At 42.6% G+C, this 26,512-nt stretch overlaps 1 protein-coding gene across 18 annotated transcripts in view; it reads right to left on the bottom strand.

The window, feature by feature from the left end:
* Nucleotides 1-26,512, bottom strand: part of CASK (calcium/calmodulin dependent serine protein kinase) — a 226,416-nt gene that overhangs the window by 127,711 nt on the left and 72,193 nt on the right. For 17 of the 18 annotated variants that reach the window (XM_045570438.1, XM_045570441.1, XM_045570443.1 and 14 more), the window contains exon 3: nt 15,973-16,078. In XM_045570438.1, the coding sequence (XP_045426394.1) occupies nt 15,973-16,078 (106 nt within the window). Of the gene's footprint in view, nt 1-4,385; nt 4,390-12,172; nt 12,177-15,972; nt 16,079-26,512 lie in introns of those variants that run through there. The other variant, XM_045570450.1, reaches the window with a different exon arrangement.

The raw sequence follows: 26,512 nt of genomic DNA, 5'->3' as shown, positions 1-26,512 counted from the left end.
TACCACTTAGCAAGGACACCGGCTCTCATCTTAGAATAGCGTCTTCTGCCATGATTCTCTCTGCTCACCCTTGTTCCTTAATGCTAGGTCAGTGAGGGTTCTAGTTACAAGAAACAGAAACCACTGCTGGCTGCTTTCAGCAGATGGAGTTATTAATAGGACACTGGACTAGCCACAGAGTGGTGGGAGGCCTAGCAAACCAAGGCTGGTGCTCCGCAGTCAGAAACAGAACCCTGGTCTGGTAAGGTAGCCCAGCAGCCTGCCTGACTGGCCCTCCTGCTGCGACCTCCGACCTGAGGCCCACAGGGTCCCAGTTGCTGGTCACTAGCTATTCTTCCATCAGGGGTCATCTGCTCCTGTCCCAACAGCCAAGGCGAGCAAATGTCTGGCATTTTTAGCGTCTACAGGAGAAGGTGGGCTTTGTCCCCCAGCAAGACTCTGAAGATGAAAGATCCTCCCACACTGGAAGAAGGTTCACGTGATGGACAGTCAGGAACCATGAGCTGTGTCCCCTACATGTGGTTTCTTTTCTCAAGTCCACCCTGACCTGCTCAAGGGACCCCGAACTTACCATTTCCTATTTCTGGGTTGATGAGGACTCCTTAATACAAGGATGGATTTGGCCTATTTTTGGGTTGACGAGGACTCCTTAATACAAGGATGGATTTGGTGTAGTTATCTCTAAGGTCTCCAGATAAGCACAGAATCCGAATTCTTTGAAAACAAAACTGGCTTGAGAGAACTGGCCACCTCTAAAATGGCGATGTACAATAGCCTAAGATATAATTTTTCAAGTTTTACAAGCTGAGGACTGCCCTGACCAGTTTGGCTCAGTGGATAGAGCATCGACCTGCAGACTGAAGGGTCCCAGGTTCGATTCTGGTCAAGGGCATGTACCTTGGTTGCAGGCACATCCCCAGTAGGGAGTATGCAGGAGGCAGCTGATTGATGTTTCTCTCTCATCAGTGTTTCTAACTCTCTCTCCCTCTCCCTTCCTCTCTGTAAAAAATCAATAAAATATATATTTTTTAAAAAGCTGAGGACTTTCTAATGCCAGTCAGATATCAAAGAGTCATTTGCACCATTTCCAGGGTTCTGTATGCACTACCCTTTTCTCTTTCCAGAAATTTCTCTTGTTGAACTGCTTCAAGGACCAAGCTCTCTGGACCCCTACTCAATGCTGTTTGACAATGGCGCCTCCTAGTGCACGAGGAAACAGCAGCTACAAGAGAGAGAGCATGGTCCGGAGTTAGGAATATGCTAACAGGCCCCTCGGAATGGTGTTCTGAAATTCCCAGAAAGGAAAGGAAGATGGTTGGGAGCAACAGCTATTAGCCCTCAGTGTTCTCACTCATCCTTACAGCTAAACACCCACCTCCCCAACCTGCAGCTTTCATATTCACACACACATGTCCTTCCTTTTTCAGTTCCGGTTCTGGGGGAGGGAGGGGAAGTGGAGAGGGGCTTCCAGATAGAAATCACAATGAGTCACATGACAGAAGTCTCCAACTGGAAAAGACTTGTTAGAGGCAAGCAATGGATTCATGGCAGTTGGGACTAGAACCCCAGCCTCTTGAGCCTCAGCCTCCGTGTCAGTACACTTTCTGAAAGGAGGAGGGCACCCTTTTCCCACACCCTAACATGGACTTGGGCGGGGGGGGGGGGGGGGGGGGGGGGCGTGTTTCCTATGCTGAGGTTATCCAGCTCAGATTGTTAAATAATGAAGCTCACCAGGTCTACTCAGAACAGGAAAGCGGAGTATGAATTCTCCCAAGAAAATGAAAATAATAAAAATACAGATTTGAAAAGGAAAAATTACACAATACAGAAAAGAGGGTAGAGGATACAGAGAATACAGAAGGTATATCTATATCTGTACTTAATTGGATCCTAAAAGCAGGATATTCTCTCTCTCTCTCTCTCTCTCTCTCTCTCTCTCTCTCTCTCTCTCTCTCTCTCTCTCATAGTCCATCACAGAGAAAAGTACAGAAAACAAAAACTGAAGAAAACATCATTTTTAATAACCTGAGGACTAAAGACGAATTATTCTCCGAGAAGTGCAGACTGCTAGATGACTTTTCACTGTCAGTGGAAGCTAGAAGACAGTAGAATGGTATCTGATGGAAAAAACACACAAAAACACGCCAATCTAGAATTCTCTACTCAGTCAATATCCTTAGAGATAAAAGGGGATATAAAGGACGTCTGAAACCAACAAAAAAAGAAGTGTTTGCCCACCGAGCAGACTGACACTAGGAAGATGAATCCAGATAAAACCTTAGAGATGCCGAAAGGATAGAGAACAAGGAAAGGACAAGTCTGAGGGCAAATCTAAATGAATAAAAATAATAAAGCAGAGTGATGTAAATACACATAACATGCATTTATACAGACAAGTATAATTTAAATGTACAAAACAACAGCCTGGAAGCCAGGAAGGCATTACATGAAATTTATGGTATCAATATTAAAATATGATGAATTAGGAAGCCACACTGTTATTTCTGGGGTACAAATTAAGATAATGGAGAAAAGTGCCTAAACCTCCAAATTAATGGAGGAAAGTGGAGTGATAAAAACATTCAATTGATCCAGCTATATCAGGAATGGCAAGAAAAAGAAACATATGTTAAGTGGTACAGATAGAAAGCACATAAGAAAACCATAGCTGTAAACCAAACTAATCCCCCAAATAATTAAATGTAAATGGATTAAATGCTCCGATTAAAAGAGAAAGATTGATAGCCTAGAATAAAAAAAATAACTATATGCCTTTAATAAGAAACACATCCAAAACCCAAGGATACAGAAAGGTTAAAAAGAAGGGGGAAAACCTAGAAAATGAAACCAATGATAGAAGAATGGAAATAATAAGCAGAAGTTACTGAGATGGAAAATAAACACACAATAAAAAGAACACACAAAGCTAAAAATCATTGTTTAAAAGACAAATAAAACTAGTAAGTGTTGGGAAGACTGAGAAAGAAAATGAAAAGGTATAAATTACCAGTATTAAGAATGAAAAGGTCCTGCAGAGATATTGTGAACCACTATGTGCCACCATTGTTTAAAGTTCGCTCATTCCTAGCAAAATAGAATTCACCAGAATGACACAGTAATAAACGGAAAACCTGAATATGCCTACAAATATTTAAGGAATTGAATCAGAAATGATAACCTTTCTCACAAAAAGTCCATCCTGGATGGGTTTATAGATGAGTCTACCAATCATGTAAAGAGGGCAAACAAACAGAGAACATGCCCCAATTCACTTGGTAAGGTAGCATCATCTAGCTATGAACACCTGAGAGGACAGTATGTGAAAATTATACTACAACCTTCTCATAAATATAGGCGTAACCAGTCTAAACAAAATGTAAACAAACCAAATAAAGCAAAAACACAAAAAGGATTATAAGGATTATACAATGTAACCAAGTTTCGTTAACTAAAGAATCAATGAAATTTATTGCATTAACAAATTAATGAAAAATATGACTAGAGGCCCGGTGCATGAAATTTGTGCACGGGGGTGGGGGGAGTCCCTTAGCTCACCCTGCACCCTCTCCAATCCGGGACTGCTGGCTCCTGACCATTTGCCTGCCTGCTTGATTGCCCCTAACCACTTCTGCCTGCCAGCCTGATCACCTCCTAACCACTCCCCAGCCAGCCTGATTGATGCCTAACTCCTCCCTGGCCCATTTGCCCCTAACTGCTCTCCCCTGTTGGGCCAGGTCACCCCTAACTGCCCACCCCTGCCAGTCTGGTCCGCCTCTAACTGCCCTCCCCTGCAGGCCTGGTCCCCCCCAACTGCCCTCCCCTGCAGGCCTGGTCACCCCCAACTGCCCTCCCCTGCAGGCCTGGTCTCCACCAACTGCCCTCCCCTGCAGGCCTGGTCCCCACCAACTAATCTCCCCTGCAGGCCTGGGTCCCTGCCCCAACTGCCCTCCCTTGCTGGCCTGGTCTCTCCCAACTGCCCTCTTCTGTGGGCCTGGTCACCCCAACTGCCCTCCTCTGCTGGCCTGGTCACCCCTAACAGCTCACAACTGCCCTTCCCTGCAGGTCATCTTGTAGCGGCCATATTGTGTCTTAGAGTGATGGTCAATTTGCATATTACTCTTTTATTAGATAGGATAATTTCAACATACGCAGAAAAAAACACTTAATAATAATCCACCATCCATGCATGCTTGACAAACTTGAACATCAGAAACAAGCAAACAAAACAAAACAAAAAAACAAACTAACCCCTGCTATCACCATTTTTCAGGATGTTAATCCATTTCAGTAAAGACTAGAAAAAAAAAAGTAAAAATAATTGGAAGGAATAAACAAAATCTTCCTCACCCACAGATGATATGATCAGATATGCAGACAACACAAACAATTCTACTGATAAATTATTGGAATTGCTAAAGCTTGATGAATAGAAAGGAATACCCAAATCAATACAAGGAAGGAGGGAAAGAGGGAGAGAGAAACTGAGAGAATGACCTACCTTTGAAAACAAATACCTAAGAATAAGTCTCAAAGGATGTACTAGTATATAGCGTTTGTGGGGAAAAGCATAGAATGCTATTGCAAGAAATCAAACACCTAAATAATGGGAAGACAGACACCATGGTCATGGAATTGGAAAACTCAATATTGTAAACATGTCAATTATTCTCAATTTGCTAAGATTTGATATAATATTCAAGGCAAAACCCCAATAGGTGTGTGTGTGTGTGAACTGACAACCTGATTCTAAAATGTATATGGAAAAGGCAGAGACAAGAACATCCGTCAAGATATATCTGCAGGGAAACGAGGTGGAAGGCCAAGCAAACAGGCCAATGGACCAGGACAGAGCCTGGAAACAAGCACACTATACTGACGCTTGATTTATAGCAAACATGACGCAGCAGAGCAGTCTTTGCAGTAATTTTCTTGAGACCACTGACTGTCCACATGGAAAAACATGAAATGGACTGCTTCCTCAAGTGTACCCCAAACCAACTCCAGCTGGATGAGAAAACATGGGACGCGAATTTTTATTATCTCAAAGCAGTAAATATTTCTTGTTCTAAAGTATACTTTTATTCATTTCAGAGAGGAAGGGAGAGGGAGAGAGAGATAGAAACATCCATGATGAGAGAGAACAGAATCATGCATCAGCTGCCTCCTGCACACCCCACACTGAGGATCTAGTCCATAATCCAGGCATGTGCTCTGACCAGGAATCGAACCGTGGCCTCCTACTTCATATATTGATGCTGAACCACTGAGCTACGCCAGCTGGGCTGCACATAAAGATTTTAAAAGATGGATAACACTGAATTATATCATCCAGGGATACCTATTTGGACGGTGAAGATATAAAAGCATGAAAGTGGCGTCTAGACTAAAATAGATTCTGAGAGAGGTAGGGGGCTGTGATCAGACAGGGGAGGTACGGGCTTATGAGATGCTGGCAGTTGTTCAAATGTCTCGACCTGGTTGTGGTTACAATGTTGTTCACTTTGCAATAACCCTTTAAGCTGTATAGTTCTGTGCATACGTTTTTCTACATGTCATCTAGCCTATGAAAAAATTAATTCTACATGTGGTGCAGGTGTTTTATGTATTCATATATTCTTTTATCTAGTAATTCTACTTCTAAAAGCTTATTTTGAGGAAATGAAGCAATCAGGTGTGAACAAGTAATTCTAAGAATATTGTTAATTATAACATTATTTCTAACAGGGAACAGTGGAAATATCCGACAACATGTCCCAAGAGGGCTATTATTAAATTAAATGTGGCACATGCATATAGTTTAGACATCTTAATACAGCCATTAAAATATTGTACCTAAAATATTTAGTGGTGTAGCAACATGCTTGAAATTATTAAAGGAAAAGAACCAGGAAACAAAATTGCGTATATAAAATGATCTCAGTTTAGTGCAATTGTTCTAATGAGTGTAAGGATAAGGAATGTTCTAGAATGCTCGCTGAGATGAACTTTTGTAAATGGCATTATTTTTGTCATTATAATTTTCCATAATTTCTAAATTTGTATAAAGGGTGTGTATTGTAAAGGTTGTCAACACTAAAAACTGCTTATAATTTTCATTTTTAAATGAACAAACTACTTCTTTTAAATCCAAGTAAGTTACTGGAATCTTCTTCCTATTTTATGTGTATATATTAGTGGTTGAAGATCAGCTTCCACATACAAAATTAATCACCAGAGTGACAACTTCAAATACATTTCTAAGACAGTAGGCATCAGAATGTAGTTTGTTTTCAAATGTAGCATTCAAAGCTTAAAATCTACTGTATGCTGTAACATCTCAATCTAAGATTTGTTTTATACAAAAATTGGGACACCTAAAAATTTTTTAAATGAATGTCAAAATCATACATATAGTTAAAAGTTAAAAAAACCCCTCAAACTCTGCAATTATTTTTATAGCTAATTATATTTTGCTTGCAGATCCAGGAATTTATCAACTCAAAACCCATCTATTGGGTCGGCAGCTAAGTAATTGCGGGTTTCACACATATATGGCTTCAGTTGAATTTTTAGGTTTGCAGACGTAGTACAAATGTAAAACACATTTTGTTATTTGATAGTTGGCTATTCAGCTGTTAATCAGTAAAAAAAGTTTTTTTGATCTGTTTTGTAGTTTTTGTTTGGCGTTCGTTGAAAAATGGAAAATCAAAAGGAACATTTTTGTCATATTTTGCTTTTTATTTCCACAAAGGGAAAAACGTATCCCAAGCTCATAAAAAGTTATGTGCTGTTTATGGTGACGAAGCCTTAAAAGAACGGCAGTGTCAAAATTGGTTTGCCAAATTTCGTTCTGGTGATTTTTCACTCAAAGATGAAAAACGCTCTGGTCGTCCAGTTGAAGTTGATGACGCCCTAATCAAAGCAATAATCAATTCGGACTGTCACAGTACAACACGTGAGATTGCAGAGAAGCTTCATGTATCACATACATGCATTGAAAATCACTTAAAACAACTTGGCTATGTTCAAAAACTCGATACATGGGTTCCTCACGAACTGAAAGAATCACAGTTAACGCAACGCATTAGCAGCTGCGATTTGCTAAAGAAACATAATGAAAATGATCCATTTTTAAAACGACTGATAACTGGCGATGAAAAATGGGTTGTTTACAACAATATCAAGCGGAAAAGATCGTGGAGCAGGCCAGGTGAACCAACTCAAACAACATCAAAAGCTGATATTCATCAAAAGAAGGTTTTGTTATCAGTTTGGTGGGATTACAAAGGAATTGTCTACTTTGAACTCTTACCACCCAACCAAACGATCAATTCTGATGTCTACATTGAACAACTAACGAAATTAAACAATGCAGTTAAAGAAAAGTGGCCCGAATTGACAAATCGAAAAGGTGTTGTATTCCATCATGACAATGCAAGGCCACACACATCTTTGGTCACTCTGCAAAAATTAATGGAGCTTGGTTGGGATGTTTTGCCACATCCACCATATAGTCCTGACCTTGCACCATCTGATTACTTTTTGTTTCGATCTTTACAAAACTCCTTGAATGGTAAAAATTTCAATAATGATGATGATGTCAAATCGTACCTGATTCAGTTTTTTGCTAATAAAAACCAGAAGTTTTTTGAACGTGGGATTATGATGCTGCCTGAAAGATGGCAAAAGGTCATTGATCAAAATGGGCAATACATTACAGAATAAAGTTATTTAGTTCCATAAAAAAATTGTCTTTGATTTTCTTTAAAAAATCCGCAATTACTTAGTTTCCGACCCAATATTTTCTCTATTTTAGTTTGTGCAGGAAAAAAGTTAATATAGCAGGCCTAAAGTGTTATATTTTTTTAAAAATATATTTTTTAATTGATTTCAGAGAGGAAAGGAGAGGGAGAGAGAGAGAAACATCAATAATGAGAGAGAATCATGGATTGACTGCCTCCTGCATGCCCCGCACTGGGGATTGAGCCCGCAATCCCGGCATGTGCCCTTGACCGGAATCAAACCTGGGACCCTTCAGTCCGCAGGCCGATGCTCTATCCACTGAGCTACACTGGCCAGGGCAAGTGCCTGCTTCCAAGGTTGGCTCTTGATTGGCATCTGGGAATTTGGAGGACTTCTTACTTCCTCTCCTCCTAACTGAAAAGAGGGGTCACTGTGTCTAAAGTATTTTGTGCAAGCCATGTGATTTATCCTGAACATCTGCCATCTTTCTGGGAGTCTGGAATTTGGTATGCGCCAGGGAGGGGGTGCCTGCATGACAACCCCCCCCCCCCCCCATAAAACCCCAGGGTGCCGAGTCTCCAATGAGTTTCCCTGGTTGGCAACAGTGCGCATGTGTTGGCCCTGAACTTCAACCTGCCCACCCTTTCCTTTTGCTGACTTTGCTTTATGTCCTTTAGCTGCAATGAATCAGAGCTGTGACTATGACCCTACAGTGAGACTTGGGTTCTCTTAGAGAATCGTCAAAGCTAGGGGTGACCTGGGGGACCCCTGACATACAGTTCTGAAAACTAAAATGCAACTAAACATTTATTAGAGTGGACAGCTGGTCAAGAGAAATGTATGATTTTAACATGTTTATAATGTTACAGAAGTTTTTTTCTTGCCACTAGCATTTGTCAAAGGCCTACACAGGCACCAGCTACGTCCTATCATATATCTTCTTAAAATATATATGTATATATTATTGATTTTTTTTACAGAGAGGAAGGGAGAGGGATAGAGTGCTAGAAACATTGACGAGAGAGAAACATCGATCAGCTGCCTCTAGCATCCCCCTCCCCCACTGGGGATGTGCCTGCAACCAAGGTCCATGCCCTTGACCGGAATCGAACCTGGGACCCTTCAGTCCATAGGCCGATGCTCTATCCACTGAGCCAAACCGGTTAGGGCCTATCATATATCTTATTGAATTACTGTAAGTATCTAGTTTCTAATGTTTCCTAGGACCAAACACGATTCCCCAACCATTTCCTATTACCCAGCACTTAAGCAGCATTTAAAAAATACATGCTGAATGAATGGCAATTTATATCATTACACATCAAAATAAAAAAAACAGAAGTAGCTCAGACTAGCTAAAATATGTACACATAAAATATGTACACATCTTCATAGCAATTAACATGATACAGTCCAGATTTTTCTTGCTTGATATGAAAAAATATACTTTCCTCTAAGTGGCAAGTTTGTTGATAAATATTAATCAATTCTACTCTATCAGTAGAAATGAATTCCACAAAAACTCCCATCCCAAGCATAAACACCAGACCGAAAGAAATCTAACAAATAAAAGCGCCTTCAGTCTATTTATCTCGGCTGTGAGCTCAAAAATACACACTGCTAATATTGTTTTGCCCAAACCGGTTTGGCTCAGTGGATACAGTGTTGGCCTGTGGACTGAAGGGTCCCAGGTTCTGGTCAAGGGCATGTACCTTGGTTGCAGGCACATCCCCAGTGGGGAGGGGGGTGCAGGAGGCAGCTGATCGGTGTTTCTCTCTCATCGATGTTTCTAACTCTCTCTCCCTCTCCCTTCCTCTCTGTAAAAAATCAATAAAATATATATTAAAAATATTGTTTTAAAAGATACAACTACTGTTTTCATGTCAGATGCCTGAAATCCATATGTAGTTACTGTAAACCTCTCCCTGTGGTCTATGTAATCATTCTATAATAAGGTAATTAATATTCCTTGGCTAGCCAATTTAGGATTTACAGCTTAACTCAAGTATCAGACACCACTAAAGACAAGCTCAGATGTGTGACGTAGAAATACACGTTTAATCTAGGGTGTGTGTGACAGCAGCAGCCCTGTCTTGAAATTTGAACCTATGTTTTAAAGTCTCTTTCAGCAAATTGCTCCAGATAAGTGCAATCCCAAAGCAGTAGATATAATGCAGACGCATGTGCATTTACAAACTACTGTGTGCTGGGGAAAATGACAACATGGTCTCTGAGTAGTATGACCCCTACTCGACCTCCTGCTCTGGGCCCACATTGGTTGAAACTGAGAACTAGGGGCGGGGACTGGGCGGGGACATGTTTGTTTCACAAGCTCAGGATTGGCCAATGCCGCATTCTGCAGCCTACTGCTCCAGTCTTTTCCAGGCCTGAGGTTCTGGTTCAGCGAGTTTCTATATTTGAGCATGCATTAAACTGATAACCATTTGTCACATCTTTGGTATATTATAGGGTTTTCTAACATGATTAGGCCATATAACTTCATGACTTCAGTTTAGGAAAAACATGGGGCAGATGGTTATAGATACTTTGTGGCAAAGACAGATATAGCTAGCATATTAAGAAACTCACTGAGCCCGGCCCACATGGCTCAGTGGCTGAGTGTTGACCTAGGAGCCACAAGGTCATGGTTCGATTCCGTGTCAGGGCACAGGCCCGGGTTGCAGGCTCCATCCCCAGTGTGGGGCTTGCAGGAGGCAGCCGGTCCATGATTCTCTCTCCTCACTGATGTTTCTCTCTCTCCCTCTCCCTCTCCCTTCCTCTCTGAAATCAATACAAATATATTAAGAGAAAGTCACTGATAACCCAACAATATTGTTTCTCCTTCCTTGTCTGCTCTGTCTGGGTGAGGACCCATATTATGCAGAATGAGCAGTGAGTCCCTGAGTGCGGAGCTAATGAATTCATTCTGTACCAGAAATAGGGAACCAATTCTGGACTAGCTCCTGGCCCTGCAACTCTGCAGCAATCTCCTGCCTCACCAGTAGGTGGAGCCGCACACAAGCTCACTGCTCTGCTCTTGGATCCATGGACCTTAAGTCCTACAGGAATCAATGGTTTTGACTGCTTTCCACCAGGAGGTCAGAGGATGCAAAAAAACTTGGGTGAATAGACGAAAAATCATGATACAAAAACAATTTTATATTTCTATTTTGTTTCTGATCCTTTTAAGAAATAACAAAGCAATTTGACCTCTGAATTTATAATCTACTTCCAGGTCCCTAGAGCTAATAAATCACTTTTAAATTTAGAAATATTTCCTTTAGAATTCATGTTCAATCAGGGGAAACTGAGCATCAATTGAATATATGATATTCAGGCATTATTATTGATTTTTCTAGATGTGATAATATTGTTTTGGTCATTTAAACATAGTAATAATGCCCTAGCCGGTTTGGCTCAGTGGATAGAAGGGTCCCAGGTTCGATTCCAATCAAGGGCATGTACCTTGGTTGGGGGCACATACTCAGTAGGGGGTGTGCAGGAGGCAGCTGATGGATGTTTCTCTCTCATTGATGTTTCTAACTCTCTATCCCTCTCCCTTCCTCTCTGTAAAAAAAAAAAAAATCAATAAAATATATTTAAAAAATTAAAAAGGAATACTGACAGAAATACAAAAGAACTTAGAAATGTCACTGCTTAGAAATCTCCAAGAGATGAAGAGACATCAGGAAAGGATAAGTAGGAAAAGAATAGCAAAATGTTGCTAATGGTTGAAACCTTGGTGACAGATACGCTGACTTGCATTATAGTGTTCTCTTTATTGAAAAACTCCCCCAATAGGTTAAAAAATTTCAAGTAGAAATTTATGTTCTAGTGATTTGTGTTAACACTGGGATCAGGTATTATTGGGACTGGTCAATAGGCAACTTTATTATTTATTTACCTATTTAATATGTTTTTATTGACTTCAGAGAGAGAAAGGGAGAGGGAGAGAGAGAGAAACATCAATGGTGAGAGAGAATCATTGATCGACTACCTCCTGCACTCCCCCTACTGGGGATCGAACCTATAACCCAGGCATCTGCCCTGACCTGTAGGTGCCCTGACCGGGAATTGAACCATGACATCCTGGTTCGTGGGTCGATGTTCAACTACTGAGCCACATTGGGTTGGCATAGACAATTTTAATGAGGTCTCATCTTAGCACATAGCCATCGATGAATTACTTTAGTCAAATGAATCATATAAACTAAGCTACATAAAATCTCCTACAGATTCAACGCTGAGAAACTAACACTAACCCGTACTAAAAATGACACCGTAGAGCTATTGAGCATGTTACCATTTTATATAAAGCAAATTCACAGAGTTTCCCACTGAGTTCTCATAACCGTATGAAGATTTTTAAGGTAAGACACGTAGACTTGGCCAAAGTCACATAATTAATACAAGTGACATAGTTGGGAGAGTAAAACCAGTTCTGTGACACCAAAGACCATTTTACCTCTACTGCACTTTGATCCCCGTGACACAGATAGCAGACAGGATGAAATTTAAGCAAATTTTTATATTGGGCTTTCTATGCTCATTACTTTATAGTACGTGATAAAACCATTTTTTTCATCTTCTCAGTGAATAAAAATGTGGACAGAAACATATTTCTTGAACAAAGAATAAAATTTAACCAGAAAAAGTGATTTAAATAATTATAATATCTCCCTGGCCAGTGTTGCTCAATGGTTGAAGCGCCGTCCCGTGCACCGAAAGGTGGTGGGTTCAATTCCCAGTCGGGGCACGTGCCCAGGTTGGTGCATGCGGGAGGCAGCCAAGCAGTGTTTCTCCCTCCCCCCTCCTCTCTCTAAAATCAATTAAAAGGGGAAAAGTAGAATTATAATATCTTAAAACTGGAAGGGGAGTTAGAGGCCCTCTGCAGTCCAAAATTAAACCTTAGCTTCAGCCCCTTGGAAGGTCCAGCTCCAGCGGGAGCGGTTCTAGTGGAGAAGGCACGTTAGTCTGCTCATCTTAGAGGTGAGATTTGTGCTTAGAGGAGAGATCTACCTGCCACTCGTTGATTCTAGTTATAACCCTGACCCTACACTGAATAAACCCAGCACCCTCTCACAGATGACAATCTTTCAAATAACCGAAGACTTCCATTTTGCTCTACCATGGGCTTCTGCCTGCGGACTCTTTTAGCAAAAAAAGAAAACCAAGAGGTCCTTGGCCAGTCTTTTCCATCGCCAAGAAATTTGTTCAAGAAAGGGGAGCCAGCCGGTGTGGCCCAGTGGTAGAGCGTCAAAGTAGGAACCAAGAGGTCACGGTTCAATTCCCAGTCAGAGCTCATGCTCGGTTGCAGGCTCAATCCCCAGGAGGGGGCAGGCAAGAGGCAGCCGATCGATGATGCTTTTCTCTCATCATTGATGTTTCTTTTTATTTTTAAAAAATATATTTTTATTGATTTCAGAGAGGAAGGGAGAGGAAAGTATAGATAGAAACATCAATGAGAGGGCATCATCGATTGGCTGCCTCCTGCACGCTCCCTATTGGAGATCTAGCACAACCCGGGCATGTGCCCTTGACCGGAATCAAACCCAGGACCCATCAGTATGCAGGCCAATGCTCTATCCATGGAGCCACACCAGCTAGGGCTCATCATTGATGTTTCTCCCTCTCTCTCCCTCTCCCTTCCTCTCTCTCTAAAAACCAATAAAAACATATTTGAAAAAAGAGGAGAGCCATCTTATTTCATCTGGACAATATATTCTGGCAAAGCCTGAGTCCTTTTAGAATTAGAAATCAATAGCAACAGGTTGTCACAGAGACGCCTATTCACACTTTATGATTATCTGAAAAATGAAGTCAGATTCTTTTCTGTCAGAAACGAGTCTGGTTTGGCTCATTGGTTTGACAATGATGATCGGCTTGGCCATTTAGGTCACTGAGCAGACAGAAACTGAGAAGGTGTGGCTCTGCAGTTTTGAAGAAAACATTTAAAAGAATATGCAGAACTGAAAAGTACAACCTCACAACAAAAGTTGTTATAGATCAACTTAAAACTATGTGAGGAGGACCTGGCTGGTGCGGCTCATTCGGTTGGGCATCATCTGGGCGCCATCCTGTGCACCAGGAGGTCACTGGTTCGATTCCTGGACAGGACACAGGCCTAGGTTGCAGGCTCCATCCCCAGTAGGGGGCGTGAAGGAGGCAGCTAATCGATGTTTCTCCCACACCCTGCCTCTCTCAAAAATCAATAAGCTTATTAAAAAAATAGTTGAGGAGGTACATACACTGAGTGGCCAGATGATGATGATCTCTGAATGCGTAATAATCTGGCCACTCAGTGTATATCCTATAGAATAAAGGGCTAATATGAAAATTGTCCCCTCGATTAGGAGTTTGACCAGCAGGCAGGCCGGCCAACTGCCCATGTCCCCTCCCCCTGGCCAGGCTGGCTGGACCCCAGCCATGCACGAATTCATGCACCAGGCTTCTAATATATATATATATATATATATATATATATATATATATATATATATATATATATATACTGAGTTGCCAGATTATTATACGTTCAGAGATCATAATAATTTGGCCACTCAGTGTAGTTTTCAAAATTCTTTTAGTGGGTTTGCCAACAAAGGTTTAGAAGGCTGTGACTGTATGACAGGATTTTTAGGTTCTTTCCCACTCTGGAAGGGTGGTGACGCCCGCTTACTATGGGGAGAATGAGCATTATACAACGCAGCGGGCGTGTGCTTTGGTTTAGAATACTACGTACTTATAAATAGCAGCGTCAAAGGCTCCATCAGGGCTGTTTAGTTAGCTGTAAAACCTTTTCATCCTTCCTGCCTAAGCAGCAACAGCCAAATGCACAGCGAACTCACACTTACAGCTTTGAATGCATGTGCTGCCATTACCTTTGGCCTGGCATTTCCCCAGTTCCCTTGCTGCACGCTTGTGAAATACTGTAAAATTCTCATCCAGATAGTCAATGCATTAGCCAGCCTCTGTGGGAGTAGCTTTTGACCTGGTTCCCAGTGATCGCTACCTCCTGGTATTCACGCCCTTATGCAATCCCTTCCGCTTGTGGGTGGGCTGGATCCAGGGCTGGATCCGGAAGTGCTGCTGTGTGATTTCTGAGATTAGGTTACAAGATTGACTTCGTTTTTTTAAAGGATATTTTATTGATTTCCGAGAGGAAGGGAGAGGCAGAGAGAGCTAGAAGCATGAGTGATGAGAGGGAAGCATCAATGATGAAAGAGAATCGTGGATTGGCTGCCTACTGCACGCCCCCTAATGGGGATGGAGCCCTCAACCTGGGAATCGAACCGTGACCTCCTGGTTTATAAGTCAACACTTAACCACTGAGCAACACTGGCCAGGCTGGACTTCAGTTTAGTTCGGACTCTTGACCACTTGCTTGCTTGCTCTGATACAGCCAGCTGCTGTGCTGTGAGCTGCTCCAGGGAAGGACCAGTTACAACGATCCCAGGGTGGCCAGGCCCGCAGCTGCTGGGGAATGAAGGCCTACAGCCCCATCGCCTACAGCCCCATCGTTGTTGTGGCCAGCAACCAAGGGAGAGAGTTTGGAAGCAGATCTGTCCCCAATAGAGCCTTCAAATGACTTCAGCCCTGGCAACTCCTGGATGACTACTGGGCAGGAGACCCCAATCAAAGCTACCGATTAGAATTTGCACAGAAGAGATGGCATCCCATAAAGGGGATGAACTTTGGACACACTCATCCAACTCGCTGTACAATGACCCAGCCGTCCCAGCCTTAGCTGCTCACATTTCTCCAGCTCACTGACAATAATTGTGTGAGAAATCGCCCAGGGGCTGATGGAAATCAAGATACACAGTCCTCTGCAGACTTTCCTCTCCACGCTGGCCTGGCCCTGGCGATGGTATCAGTGAGGAAGTGAAGTGTGTTATCACTTGTTTGCAGTTGCTGGCGAGGCTTGTACCGCCATCCCACTCCTCCCCACTAAGGCTCCGATGATCAGAATGTTCTATTTTGGGGCTTCCTATCTCTCTGAACTCTTTCTTTTTAAAGCCTCTTCTCCGAAGTATGCTAAGAATGTGACGGTAACCAGACATGACCAACTTCTGCTCCCTCAGCACTGTGAACCTGAAGATGAGATAATGTTTCTTCTCTTACTACTTCAGGTCTAAAGAGATGCGTTCACAACTGTTCTTCAGTTTTACAAGAAGGCATTAGCATTATCCTAAACCAATGTGGCTAAACATTTTAACCCTTAAAAAAAATAACAGAATGTACACTCACAATTCAAACACCATGTAAAGCATTCCATCTGAGCTATATGTCTCCAGTAACTCTACAATGTGGGGGTGTTTCAGCATGTGACAGATACTGGCTTCCCGCTTTAGATCTGAAAAACAAACACACAACATACTTCGTTAGGTAGGAACCAAAGGCAATCAGAGTGAATCATGAATGAATGGATATGATCTATGGGAACATGGAGACTTCTCTAACTAAAGAGATGAAATCCCCCATTTAAGCTGAGCCTAACTTTTCACCCTTTGGAATCTCTGACACTGTAACTTTTCTCTGTCTTCTGCCACCTTAAATCGATATACATTTTAGAGTCATCTCTTGTTAATAAAAAAAATGGAAATAGCACAAATAAATACATTCCCCAAACTCTCACAATTAAGTTTTAAAATTCACAATTCTTTCTTAAATTTGCTAATAAGTAACTCAATTTGCTGTTTTACATTTAACTTATTTTCCTTAATTTCCCCCAAAATGGATAAGGATATGTTGTCTATTCTTTAGTCTAAAATTTAGCATTTATATTTTTCTCTTTTTATCTTTTTGAAATCTAGCATTTATAGACAAGACACATCCAAGAAGTTATATGGAACAGGGGCAAAAAAAGAGAATGGTTTAAACAGAAAAGATACTACTCTCAGCATCAAAGTCAGAATTTTTAAAATATCCTATCTAATAAAAGGGTAATATGCAAATTAACCATCACTCAGTCACAAAGATGGTGGTGCCCATAGCCACAAGATAGTGGCGCCTAGTCTTCTCAGCCCCTCCAGAGTCCCCCAGTCCCAATATGGGGGTAGGGTGGGGAGAGAGGGCGGCCACTGAGAGTGGGCAGTGTGAGAGGTCTGGCCGAATCCTTGCTTCGTTGCCGCGGTGACGAGGCAAGCGTTCAGCACCTGGCCACGAATGGGCCTCTGGGCCACGGAGAGCCTCAGGGCAGTGGGTGTGGAGCAGCCAGGCCCCGCAGAGAGCTCCTGGTGCACGGATTCGTGCGCAGGGCTACGAATCATTTATAAAATGTGTTGGATAATTCAGGTCACTGCCTACAGTGTTATTCTAGAGAACACTCTCAGATAACGTAGGTTAAGCCAGTGTGCAAGTCCTACAAAACTATTTGGGAAATATTAATGTCATCATCATCATCATCTGAATACAGATTGACTATAGGTATCACTTGCCATGTCTACAGGGAATGAGATACTTCAAGCCTTCCTGTGTTAATAGTGCTGGAGTTATGCCTCTTTGGATGAATTAAATCCAATATAACATTTTTATACTTGGGAGTAGAAGGGAAGCAGGTAAAGAACAAAGGGTAAGAATACACTGCCCAAAGCACAAGAGATAACATTATCTCCTCTCTGATTTATTAATCCAACTTAGTCTTGTCAACAAGAGCAATGGCTGTAGAAGGAGTCATTGGAGACTTCCATAGGGTAGGGTAGAATGAAGAAAGCAAATCAGTAAGTCAGACAAAAAGGAAGCTACCAGAAAAGGAAGAATCGATAAGATAACATTAAGGAAGTCCAGAGAATAGAGGGAATGAAGGCATGAATAGTCAAAGAAGGCCGAGGAAAGGCTGTAAGATTCAGTCAGAAAAGACCATCAGCATTCTTGGTAAGGTGAAGTTCTGTGGAGATGTCAGTTTGATGTCAGTATGTAGGAGACAATTATGTAATAAATTAAATTTTATCACGTCTCTCACTGGGATAAGCACTTGGGATATAGTCATTGTCATATATGTCCCAACAACCCTGTGAGATAGGTTATTTATTTATTCATTCATTTATTTAAATCATTTTTTTTGATTCAGAGAAAAAGGGAGAGGGAGGGAGAGAAACATCCATGATGAGAGAATCATGGATCAGCTGCCTCCTGCACACCCCCCACTGGGGATGGAGGCCGCAACCCGGGCCTGTGCCCTGACTGGGAATCGAACTGTGACCTCCTGGTCTGGGCTGAGGTAGGTATTTTACAGATGAGGAAACGGACTTAGAAAGGTGTTCAAGGTCACACAGCTACCACCAGGAGAAGGTTTGAGCCCTGGCCTCTCTAGTGCCATGATGACAGGTGTAGACATGATAAGATTCAAAAAATCTGGCAGCAGGAAAGGGACAGAAGTGCCAAAGAAGGTTTGATTGCCTTGGCCGGTTTGGCTAAGTGGTTAGAGTGTCATCCCTGAAATGAAGGGCCATGGGTTCGATTCCTGTCAAGGGCACCTATCTCAGGATCCCAGGCCACTGGTAGAGGCACATGTGGGAGTCAATCAATCAATGTTTCTCTTCCCTCTCCCTTCCACTCTCTCTTAAAATCAATGGAAAAAATATCCTTGGTGAGGATTAACAACAACAACAAAAATAAAGAAGTAAAGGAAGAAAGAAAGGAAAGAGGGAAGAAGGGAAGGAAGAAAAAAAAGGGGGATGGAAGGAGGAATGGAGGAGGGAAGGAAGGAAGGAAGGGGGGAAGGAAAGAAGAAGGGAAAGAAGGAAGGACAGCCAAAATTGGTTTGGCTCAGTGGATAGAGCATCGGCCTGTGGACTGAAAGGTCTCAGGTTCGATTCTGGTCAAGGGCATGTACCTTGGTTGCATGCATATCCCCGGTGGGGGTATCCTAGAGGCACCTGATCGATGATTCTCTCTCATCGATGTTTCTAACTCTCTATCCCTCTCTTTTCCTCTCTGTAAAATCAATAAAATATATTTTAAAAAAAAAGAAGGAAGGAGAGAAGGAAGGAAGGAGGGAAGGAGAGAAGGGGGAGAGGAAGGGAAGGAGGGAGGGAGGAAAGTAAGGAGGGAGGGAAGGAAGAAGGGAAGAAAGGAAGGAGGGAGGGAAGGAAGGAAGGAAGGAGGGAGGGAAGAAAGGAGGGAAGGAAGGAAGAAGGTTGCTTGTCTGTGTTTGCTGCTGGCATACAGGAAACACTGTACGTGTGTAAGTGGCAGTGATGAGAAGCCCACAAGATGTGCAAGTGCAATGGGGAGGCAGGCGGTGGGGCAGGACCTGCGGGGTCTGCTGAGGCCCCTGCAGAGGGAGGGGAGGATTGGCGGGGCGGGGGGGGGGCGGATGAGGAAGGAGGTGTGGAGGACTGTGTGGGGGCAGCAATGCGGCTTGGGGGTTGCTCAGTGTGCGCTGTAGGAAGAGACCAGATTCCCTAATGTGGCTGCAAAGGTCCCACAGGGAGGGGCGCTGGTGGCAGGTGCGGGGCTGTGGGGGGAAGTCCCCCTCCCAGGAAGGCTCAGGACCAGCTCTGGACCAACATCCATCAGGTGTCTGCAGTGTTTCTCTCCCTTCCAGAATGTTCTGCAAGGCTTAGGAGTTGTATTACTTATTTTTATGTTTGCCTCTAGCTTCTCGTTTTATTAGAAGCTCCCCTTTGAATGCCTTCTGCTTTCCATTCACTGTAGCCTCTCTCTTTCCATTTCTTTCTACGCTGATATAAAAGCGGATTTCCCCTCAATGCTCTGACCTTGGACTCAAGAAGTAAACAGAGGTTTAGTGTTTGCCGCGCTGAAAACGGCCTTTTCTCCCGTTTTCAGTTTATTGTTCATGTTGCCCCTTTCATGCAGCTGCGTGCGCTTCAGACTCCACGCTCACCAGTTGCCACATCTGTTATACTGGGAGCCTTAAAGCAGACATGAACGCACTAAAGAGCCTTCCATTAGCCCAGCCGGCATGGCTCAGTGGTTGAGTGTTGGTTGACCTAGGAACCAGGAGGTCACGGTTCAATTCCCGGTCAGGGAACATGCCTGGGTTGTGGGCTCGATCCCCAGTGGGGGGCGTGTAGGAGGCAGCTGATCCATGACTCTCTCTCATCACTGATGTTTCTGTCTCTCCCCCATCCCCTTACTCTCTGGAATCAATAAAAAACATTAAGAAAAAGAACCTTCCATTAGAACAGGCACATCATTGCCTGGCTGAGTCACTATCACCTGCCATCCTCGAAACGAACACAGAATTGTGGGGACCCTGCCTTCAAAGACCAAAAACATTTAAATGTCACATTTAAAACACTTAAAGCTGACGTCTCAGTGACTAAAAGCAGAACTCTAAGTGAACAGCACAAAATGAACAACATAAAAATAGTATCGATTAAATGGCAGGATTAAAAATCACAGGTAGAGCCGAGACCGGTTTGGCTCAGTGGATAGAGCGTCGGCTTGGGGACTGAAGGGTCCCGGGTTCGATTACGGTCAAGGGCATGTACCTTGGTTGCGGGCATGTCTCCGGTGGGGGGTGTGCAGAAGGCAGCTGATCGACGACTCTCTCTCATCAATGTTTCTGGCTCTCTATCTCTCTCCCTTTCTCTCTGTGCAAAATCAATAAAATATATTTTAAAAAAAATCACAGGTAGAAAACCATGGTTTAAAAAATACAAATGTATTATATACCCATTTGAACTATAGATTCCAGGAAATTAAACTTGAAATGTTTGTTTTCGATGCAAATGTTAATGAAAGATGTATGTGTTAAGTGCTATTAATTCCCGGCTGATAGAGCAAACTACTAAGAGTTGGACACTTCTTTCAGAATGCCATAATTCCATAAGAGCTGACCCAGCCTCCAATGAACAGAGAGAATATTCTAATCTACTCTTAGAAATAAGTAGGACGAGTAGTAATGTGTTCATCTCAATCAATATTAACAACAAAAGTCATTATTGACTCAACATTTGTTCCTTGGTGTCCTAAAACTAATGACCACACGCTAGTTTAAGAAAGAAATCCAAGCAGAATGGTGGAAGGACTGTACAGGATGGGGCAAAAGGAAGTTTACAGTTGTGACTACATGAAACTGAATTTATTTTGGTATTCATATTTATTAATTACCAGAGGCCCGATGCACGAAGATTCGTGCAAGAATGGGCCTTCCTTCCCCTGGCTGCCGGCACCGCCTTTGCTCTGGCTGGAGCCGCCTTTCTGCTTTCCCACGCTGCCCAGAAGCCTGGAGTGGCTGGGGTGGTGCAGAAAGCCTGCATCATCACCATGGCAACATGCAAGCATCATGCCCTGACCCGGCCGTTCAGCATCAGTGTATGCAAATTAACATGCCTTCTTTGTTGGATTAATTTGCATACCCACTCCTGATTGGATGGTGGGCATTGTGAAGGTACAGTCAATTAGCACATTTCTCTTTTTTTAGTGTAGCTTGTATTATTTTCCATATAAATAACTGTAAACCTACTTTTGCTCTTCCCTGTAGTAGCAAAGTCAATTCTGTTGCTGAGTTCCACCTTCATCTAATAGTGAATTCAAAGATGGAGGGTCCCAGCTGCCTTGACAACCATCTAGGACAGGGGGCTTCCATGAGGCCATTTTCCTGTCAATCAGGAGAGTTGACCTTCTCAACGAGTGGTTGACCAGAAGCCCAGACAGGCCCAACCCCCAATCTGGGTTAATGCAAACTCTATTTCTCTGCGCTCTCACACATTGTCCTGCTTCCCGATGAATGTTGGTGTTGTTTTGTTTTGCTAATCCTCATCTGAGGATATTTTCTATTGACTTTTTTTTTTTTTTGAGAGAGACTGAAAGGGAGGGAGACAGTGAGAAAAATATTGATGTGAGTTTGACTATTATAAAAATCAGACACCTATTTAAAAAATAAGGTACTCTTTACTTTATAAAAGAAAATTAGAGAAATGCCAGTTTGTATGTCAATACTTTTCATATTAAAGCCTTAAAAAACATACATGGCAGAAGCATGAAGGAACTTTGTGGGATGATAGAGTATATGTACATATATATTTGTTAAAATTCATTTGTACACTTGAATAGGTTCATTTTATTGTGCATAAATTTTTATTTGATAAAGTTTAAAAAGTAAGTTATTGCAATAAGACAGAAATTCAACTAATAGGTCTAAGTAAAAAATGTTATTCACATACCTGTATTTCACACTTTCCTAATTATGTTATCTATATTTACATTCTATTCTTATTTCTAGACACAAAGCCCAGTAGCTCAACAAGGTTATGTGGCAGCACAAGCTTCCTTACTACCCACTTCCCTCCATACCTTCCTCCAGGATGGGGCCAGCCCAGGAAATACTACCAGCAGGACTAAGTCTCCCCAGAGCCTTATCGGCATGGCTCAGTGGTTGAGCATCAACCTATGAACCAGGAGGTCAGGGTTTGATTCCCGTCAGGGTACATCCCTGGGTTGTGGGCTTGATTCCCAGTGTGGGACATGCAGGAGGCAGCCGATCCATGATTTTCTCTCATCATTGATGTGTTTTTTTCCCCCTCTCCCTCTCCCTGCCTCTCTGAAATAAAAAAAAAATATAAAAAATAGAATTATTTGTCACTTGTAGTAACAAAAGGCCTAATTCATGTCTCAATGTTATGAAAAACAAAGACAATCCTTATTTAGTTAATTCTAGATAACTAGAGGCCTGATGCATGAAATTCGTGCAAGGGGCTCAGCCCTCGCAGCCCCAGCTTTGTCTAGAGTAGGGGTGTCGAACTCAATCAGAGAAGGGGCCAAAATCTAAAATCCAGCCTAAATTGCGGGCAGAATGGTTTACTGAACAGTCATAAACTGTCATTGTGATGGAAACGCAGTGGAGTGCAGTGATGACAGCGCGGTGCGGGCCACATTGCAAGGCCTGGCGGGACGGATTTGGCCCGCGGGCCTTGTGTTTGACACATGTGGTCTAGAGGGTCGTCTGGATGGTCGTTCTGTTGTTTGGTCTAATTAGCATATTAGCTCTTTATTATATATAATGACTTATTTTGTACCAACTTAGGGACCTCCCAGTTGTAGCACTGAAAGCTGTGTCTTGTGAACCCGCCCTCGGTCCTAAGCACCCTATTGCCTCAGACCTGGCACTTCTTTGAAATGCCAGCACTCTTCTGCAGGGATGCACTCAGGGTACAAGAGACATAGCAACAGACTTGTAGTCAAGAGGCGTGTCTTTAAATCTTGTCTCCATCACTTAGTAGCTGTCCCACCTCAGCACATTGGTTCTCTGCTAGGAATGGGAGGACAGTAACAGGGCCATTGTCACATGCTCCTCTCCATTCTCACATTTGATTCCTAAGGGAAATAAGGCCATAGGAAGGCAAGTGACACACCCAAAGTCATGCAGCTAGTTCACGGCACAACTGGGAGATGAAGCCAGGCCTCTGATCCCAGCTAGCAAGCTTTCTGTTAGCTTACTGGTATACCTATTGGAAGAAGAGGCTAGAAGGGTCCAATATGTGAGGCAATCCACATTCACACTCACTAAAGAATTTTAGAGAAGGACACAAAAATAATGCCATTTCCTTGCAGATAACGAGTATAAACGTTATGCTGTAGCACATTACCACGACTTAACATAAAACGCTTCAAGGTACTCCCATTACTGAAAGCATTAGTTTTAAACAAAAGTAATACATGCCTGTTATTTCTATGTCACTACATAGTATAGTCACTATACTATTTAATATCATGAATGACATAATCAAAAGGTCTTGTTTTGAAAAAATAATTAAGATAGAAAATTTCATTTAAATTTAAACTACTTCTTAAATCCATTTATACTCAAGGATCTTGTCTTTAGTTAATTATTCAGGAACTAGTATGAAGATTCGGGGGGTGGGTCCCTCAGCCTGACCTGTACCCTCTCCAATCTGGGAGTCCTCTCCAATCCGGGAGTTTCTGTCTATCTTTGCAATCATAGGAGCAAATTGTCTGAGACCCCAGCCCAGTCTGGTTTGGAGCTCACAGAGTAATAGAGGGCTTTTTTTTCTTTGTTCCATTGGTGGAGATTTCCTAGAAGTTGCAGGATATCTTCCCTTTAATTTTTCCTAGACACTCTGACTTCTTATGTCTCTCACATTGGCTTTCCCTCCATCCCCCACCTGCAACAGTAACTTGTTCCAGGTTCACTTAGCTGTAGTGTCTAGGAGATCCCACATCCTGTCTGCCACCAGAACTACGATTCCCAGCGTTCCTGGTGCTTCCAGCGCTCTTAGTTTCTGCTTCTAGTCCAGGGGCTACAGAAACCAAAAGGACGTGGAACTCCAGCCGCCCCCAAGCTGGGCTGACAGGACCAGACACTCCAGTGGAGTCCCTGGGAGCCTGGCCGCTTGGCACTGGCGTGCATGCGTGCTAGCCACAGGCTTGGAGCAGGCTGGGTCCCAGGGACACCTGCTGCATTGTCCCAACTACACGGTGGGTGGGTGGGCATCCTGCCCTGCACCCAACTACTCATTGCTTGTGTGCGTGCACCCTGCCCACAGGCCCCCTCATCTTTGTTGGGTTAATTTGCATACTCACTCCTGATTGGCTGTGGGCATCACGGAGGTAGAGCCAATATCTATTCTATTATTCATATAGATAATTGTATTATGTAAAATGACCACAACTCCAAAAGAAGCAGGTTTATGAAGAAAGTACAAGAGGACACTGAAGACCATACAGCTACTTGGACAAATCCTATACCCAAGATCTCTGGTTCTAACCAGTCATATTATTGGTCTTGATTATATAATACCCGGATGAGATGATTATTTGTCTTTGAAATGTCTAACAACAACAATAACCATAAGCCAACGTTTTTTGAGTATTTACTATGAGTTAGGCTCTATTTTAAATGTGTCCACTCATTCCACCCTTGCTACAACCCTCGAAGGCAGATGATACCCATTTTACAGATGAGAAAGCTAATGCAGAGAGCAGAGAAGTAACTCACTCACAGAACTAATACCCTGCAGAGTAAGGATTTGAATTCATCTCTACTGCTTCTTAGGTCTACAGCTACTTAATTCTGAAGGTGACCTTTACAGGTAAGCTATCCCTTTGTATTATTTCTAAAGATGGAAATATAAAGCTGTGATTAAAGCAAAGTTCAGAGCAAATTTCAGTAATGAAATCACAATACCTTTAAAAAGCCTTAGTTTAGTCCTTTTAAGTCACCTGATTTTATGTTTGAAAACCAGTTTGCTGTAAGAGACAGACATATTGAAAATACAATGACCGGGCAGGGTTTCTGAAATGACTGTGTGAGCTCAGGGACTCCTCTCCTCCTGCCAAAACATCTATTTAGCTGGTTAAAATTCAAAATGAACAGTCATCTATGCATAACCCATGGACACAGACAATAGGGTGGCGAGGGCCTGGGGTGGGGGCAGGTGAGCTAGAACAGGTCAATGGAAGCAATGTGGGACATATGTAATATTTTCAACAATAAAGATTAAAAAAAGAAATAAAAGAGTAAAAAAATACCTCTATTAAAAATACACACACCCCACAATCATTCAAAATCTCTGGAGACTGCTCAAAGGGCTTACAATACATCGAGAAGCCCTCATTCAATAAGATCTACAGAAGCCGGGCAGAACAATGGAAGGCTGCGCACACAGGATGGGAGCTGCACCCAGGCTCCCACAGCTCTCTGTCTTGTGGAGGGACCGTTCTATAGGGCCCAGTGGCTGAGAGGCAGATCATACAATGTCGGGGTACTAGGGTAAAGGGAGTGTCATTAAGGTTTTCAGAAAAAGAGAAAAAGGGGCAAGTACTAGTCTAAGTGCTTTATTTATGCTACCGAGTCCTCTCACTAACTCTAGGGGAAGGTAAGATTATTCTGCTCAACTTGTAGATGAAGAAACTTAGGCACATGCAGGTTATGGGACTTGCCTAAACCTCAGAGCTGGCAAGTCTGACATGAAGCAAGTCTAGGAAATCCAGGAACCAGGGCTCCCAGCACAGATGAAAAGCAAAGAGAATTCCCATGATGACGGTCCAGAAGAACAAGAGAGCAAGCAATTTAGAATGAAACAGACAGACGAAGGGCTCTGTTGCCAAGAAAAATAGAAGACGTGATAAATGGTCCAATGAATGGGGTTGAATCTGAGAGTAGTTATATAGCTCAGTGGGATAGGCTGGGGATGAATTAGCTATAATACACAGAAAATGAAGCAATAAAATAAGTCAACTATTTACTCCAAGTATAACAATAAATTACATAAGATATATAACTGCATTATACTAATGACTTAATATAAATAATATTATAAAAATGGGGGAGGGGAAGTGAAGAGGGACAGGTAGCAGCATAAGAGAGCCACATCTTCCATAGCAGGATGCCAATAACTGATAATATGTAAAACTATAAAATAAAACAAAAAACTGATGAACAAAAACAGACCCAGAAAAAAAGAAGCAGCGATCAGACTCTCAAACCTCAGAGGGAAAGTAGGGGAGGGTGGGGGTAAGGGGAAAAGATCAACCAAATGACTTGTGTACATGCATATGGGCCTAGCCAGTGGCCATGAACAACAGGGGGTGGGGATATATGTGGGGAGGGGTTTGGGATGGGAATGGGGGGGGGTGAGGACAATTATGTGATACCATAATCAATAAAATTAAAAAAAAATCCTACATAATAAAAGGCTAAGATGCAAATTGTCTCCTTGGGATTTCAACTGACCAGGAGTTCAACCACTTGCTATGACTTGTGGTGGACCACCAGGGGGAGGTGTGGAACAAAGGAAGGCTTCAGCCGGCAGCTGGCAGCCAGGGGAAGGAAAGCCCCAATTGGCCTTGATTGCCA

The sequence above is a fragment of the Pipistrellus kuhlii genome, unplaced genomic scaffold (assembly GCF_014108245.1).
Source record: "Pipistrellus kuhlii isolate mPipKuh1 unplaced genomic scaffold, mPipKuh1.p scaffold_m20_p_32, whole genome shotgun sequence".
Taxonomy (NCBI): Eukaryota; Metazoa; Chordata; class Mammalia; order Chiroptera; family Vespertilionidae; genus Pipistrellus; species Pipistrellus kuhlii.
Note: the sequence above shows the minus strand (reverse complement) of the source record. Positions and strands in the feature narration are given on the sequence as shown.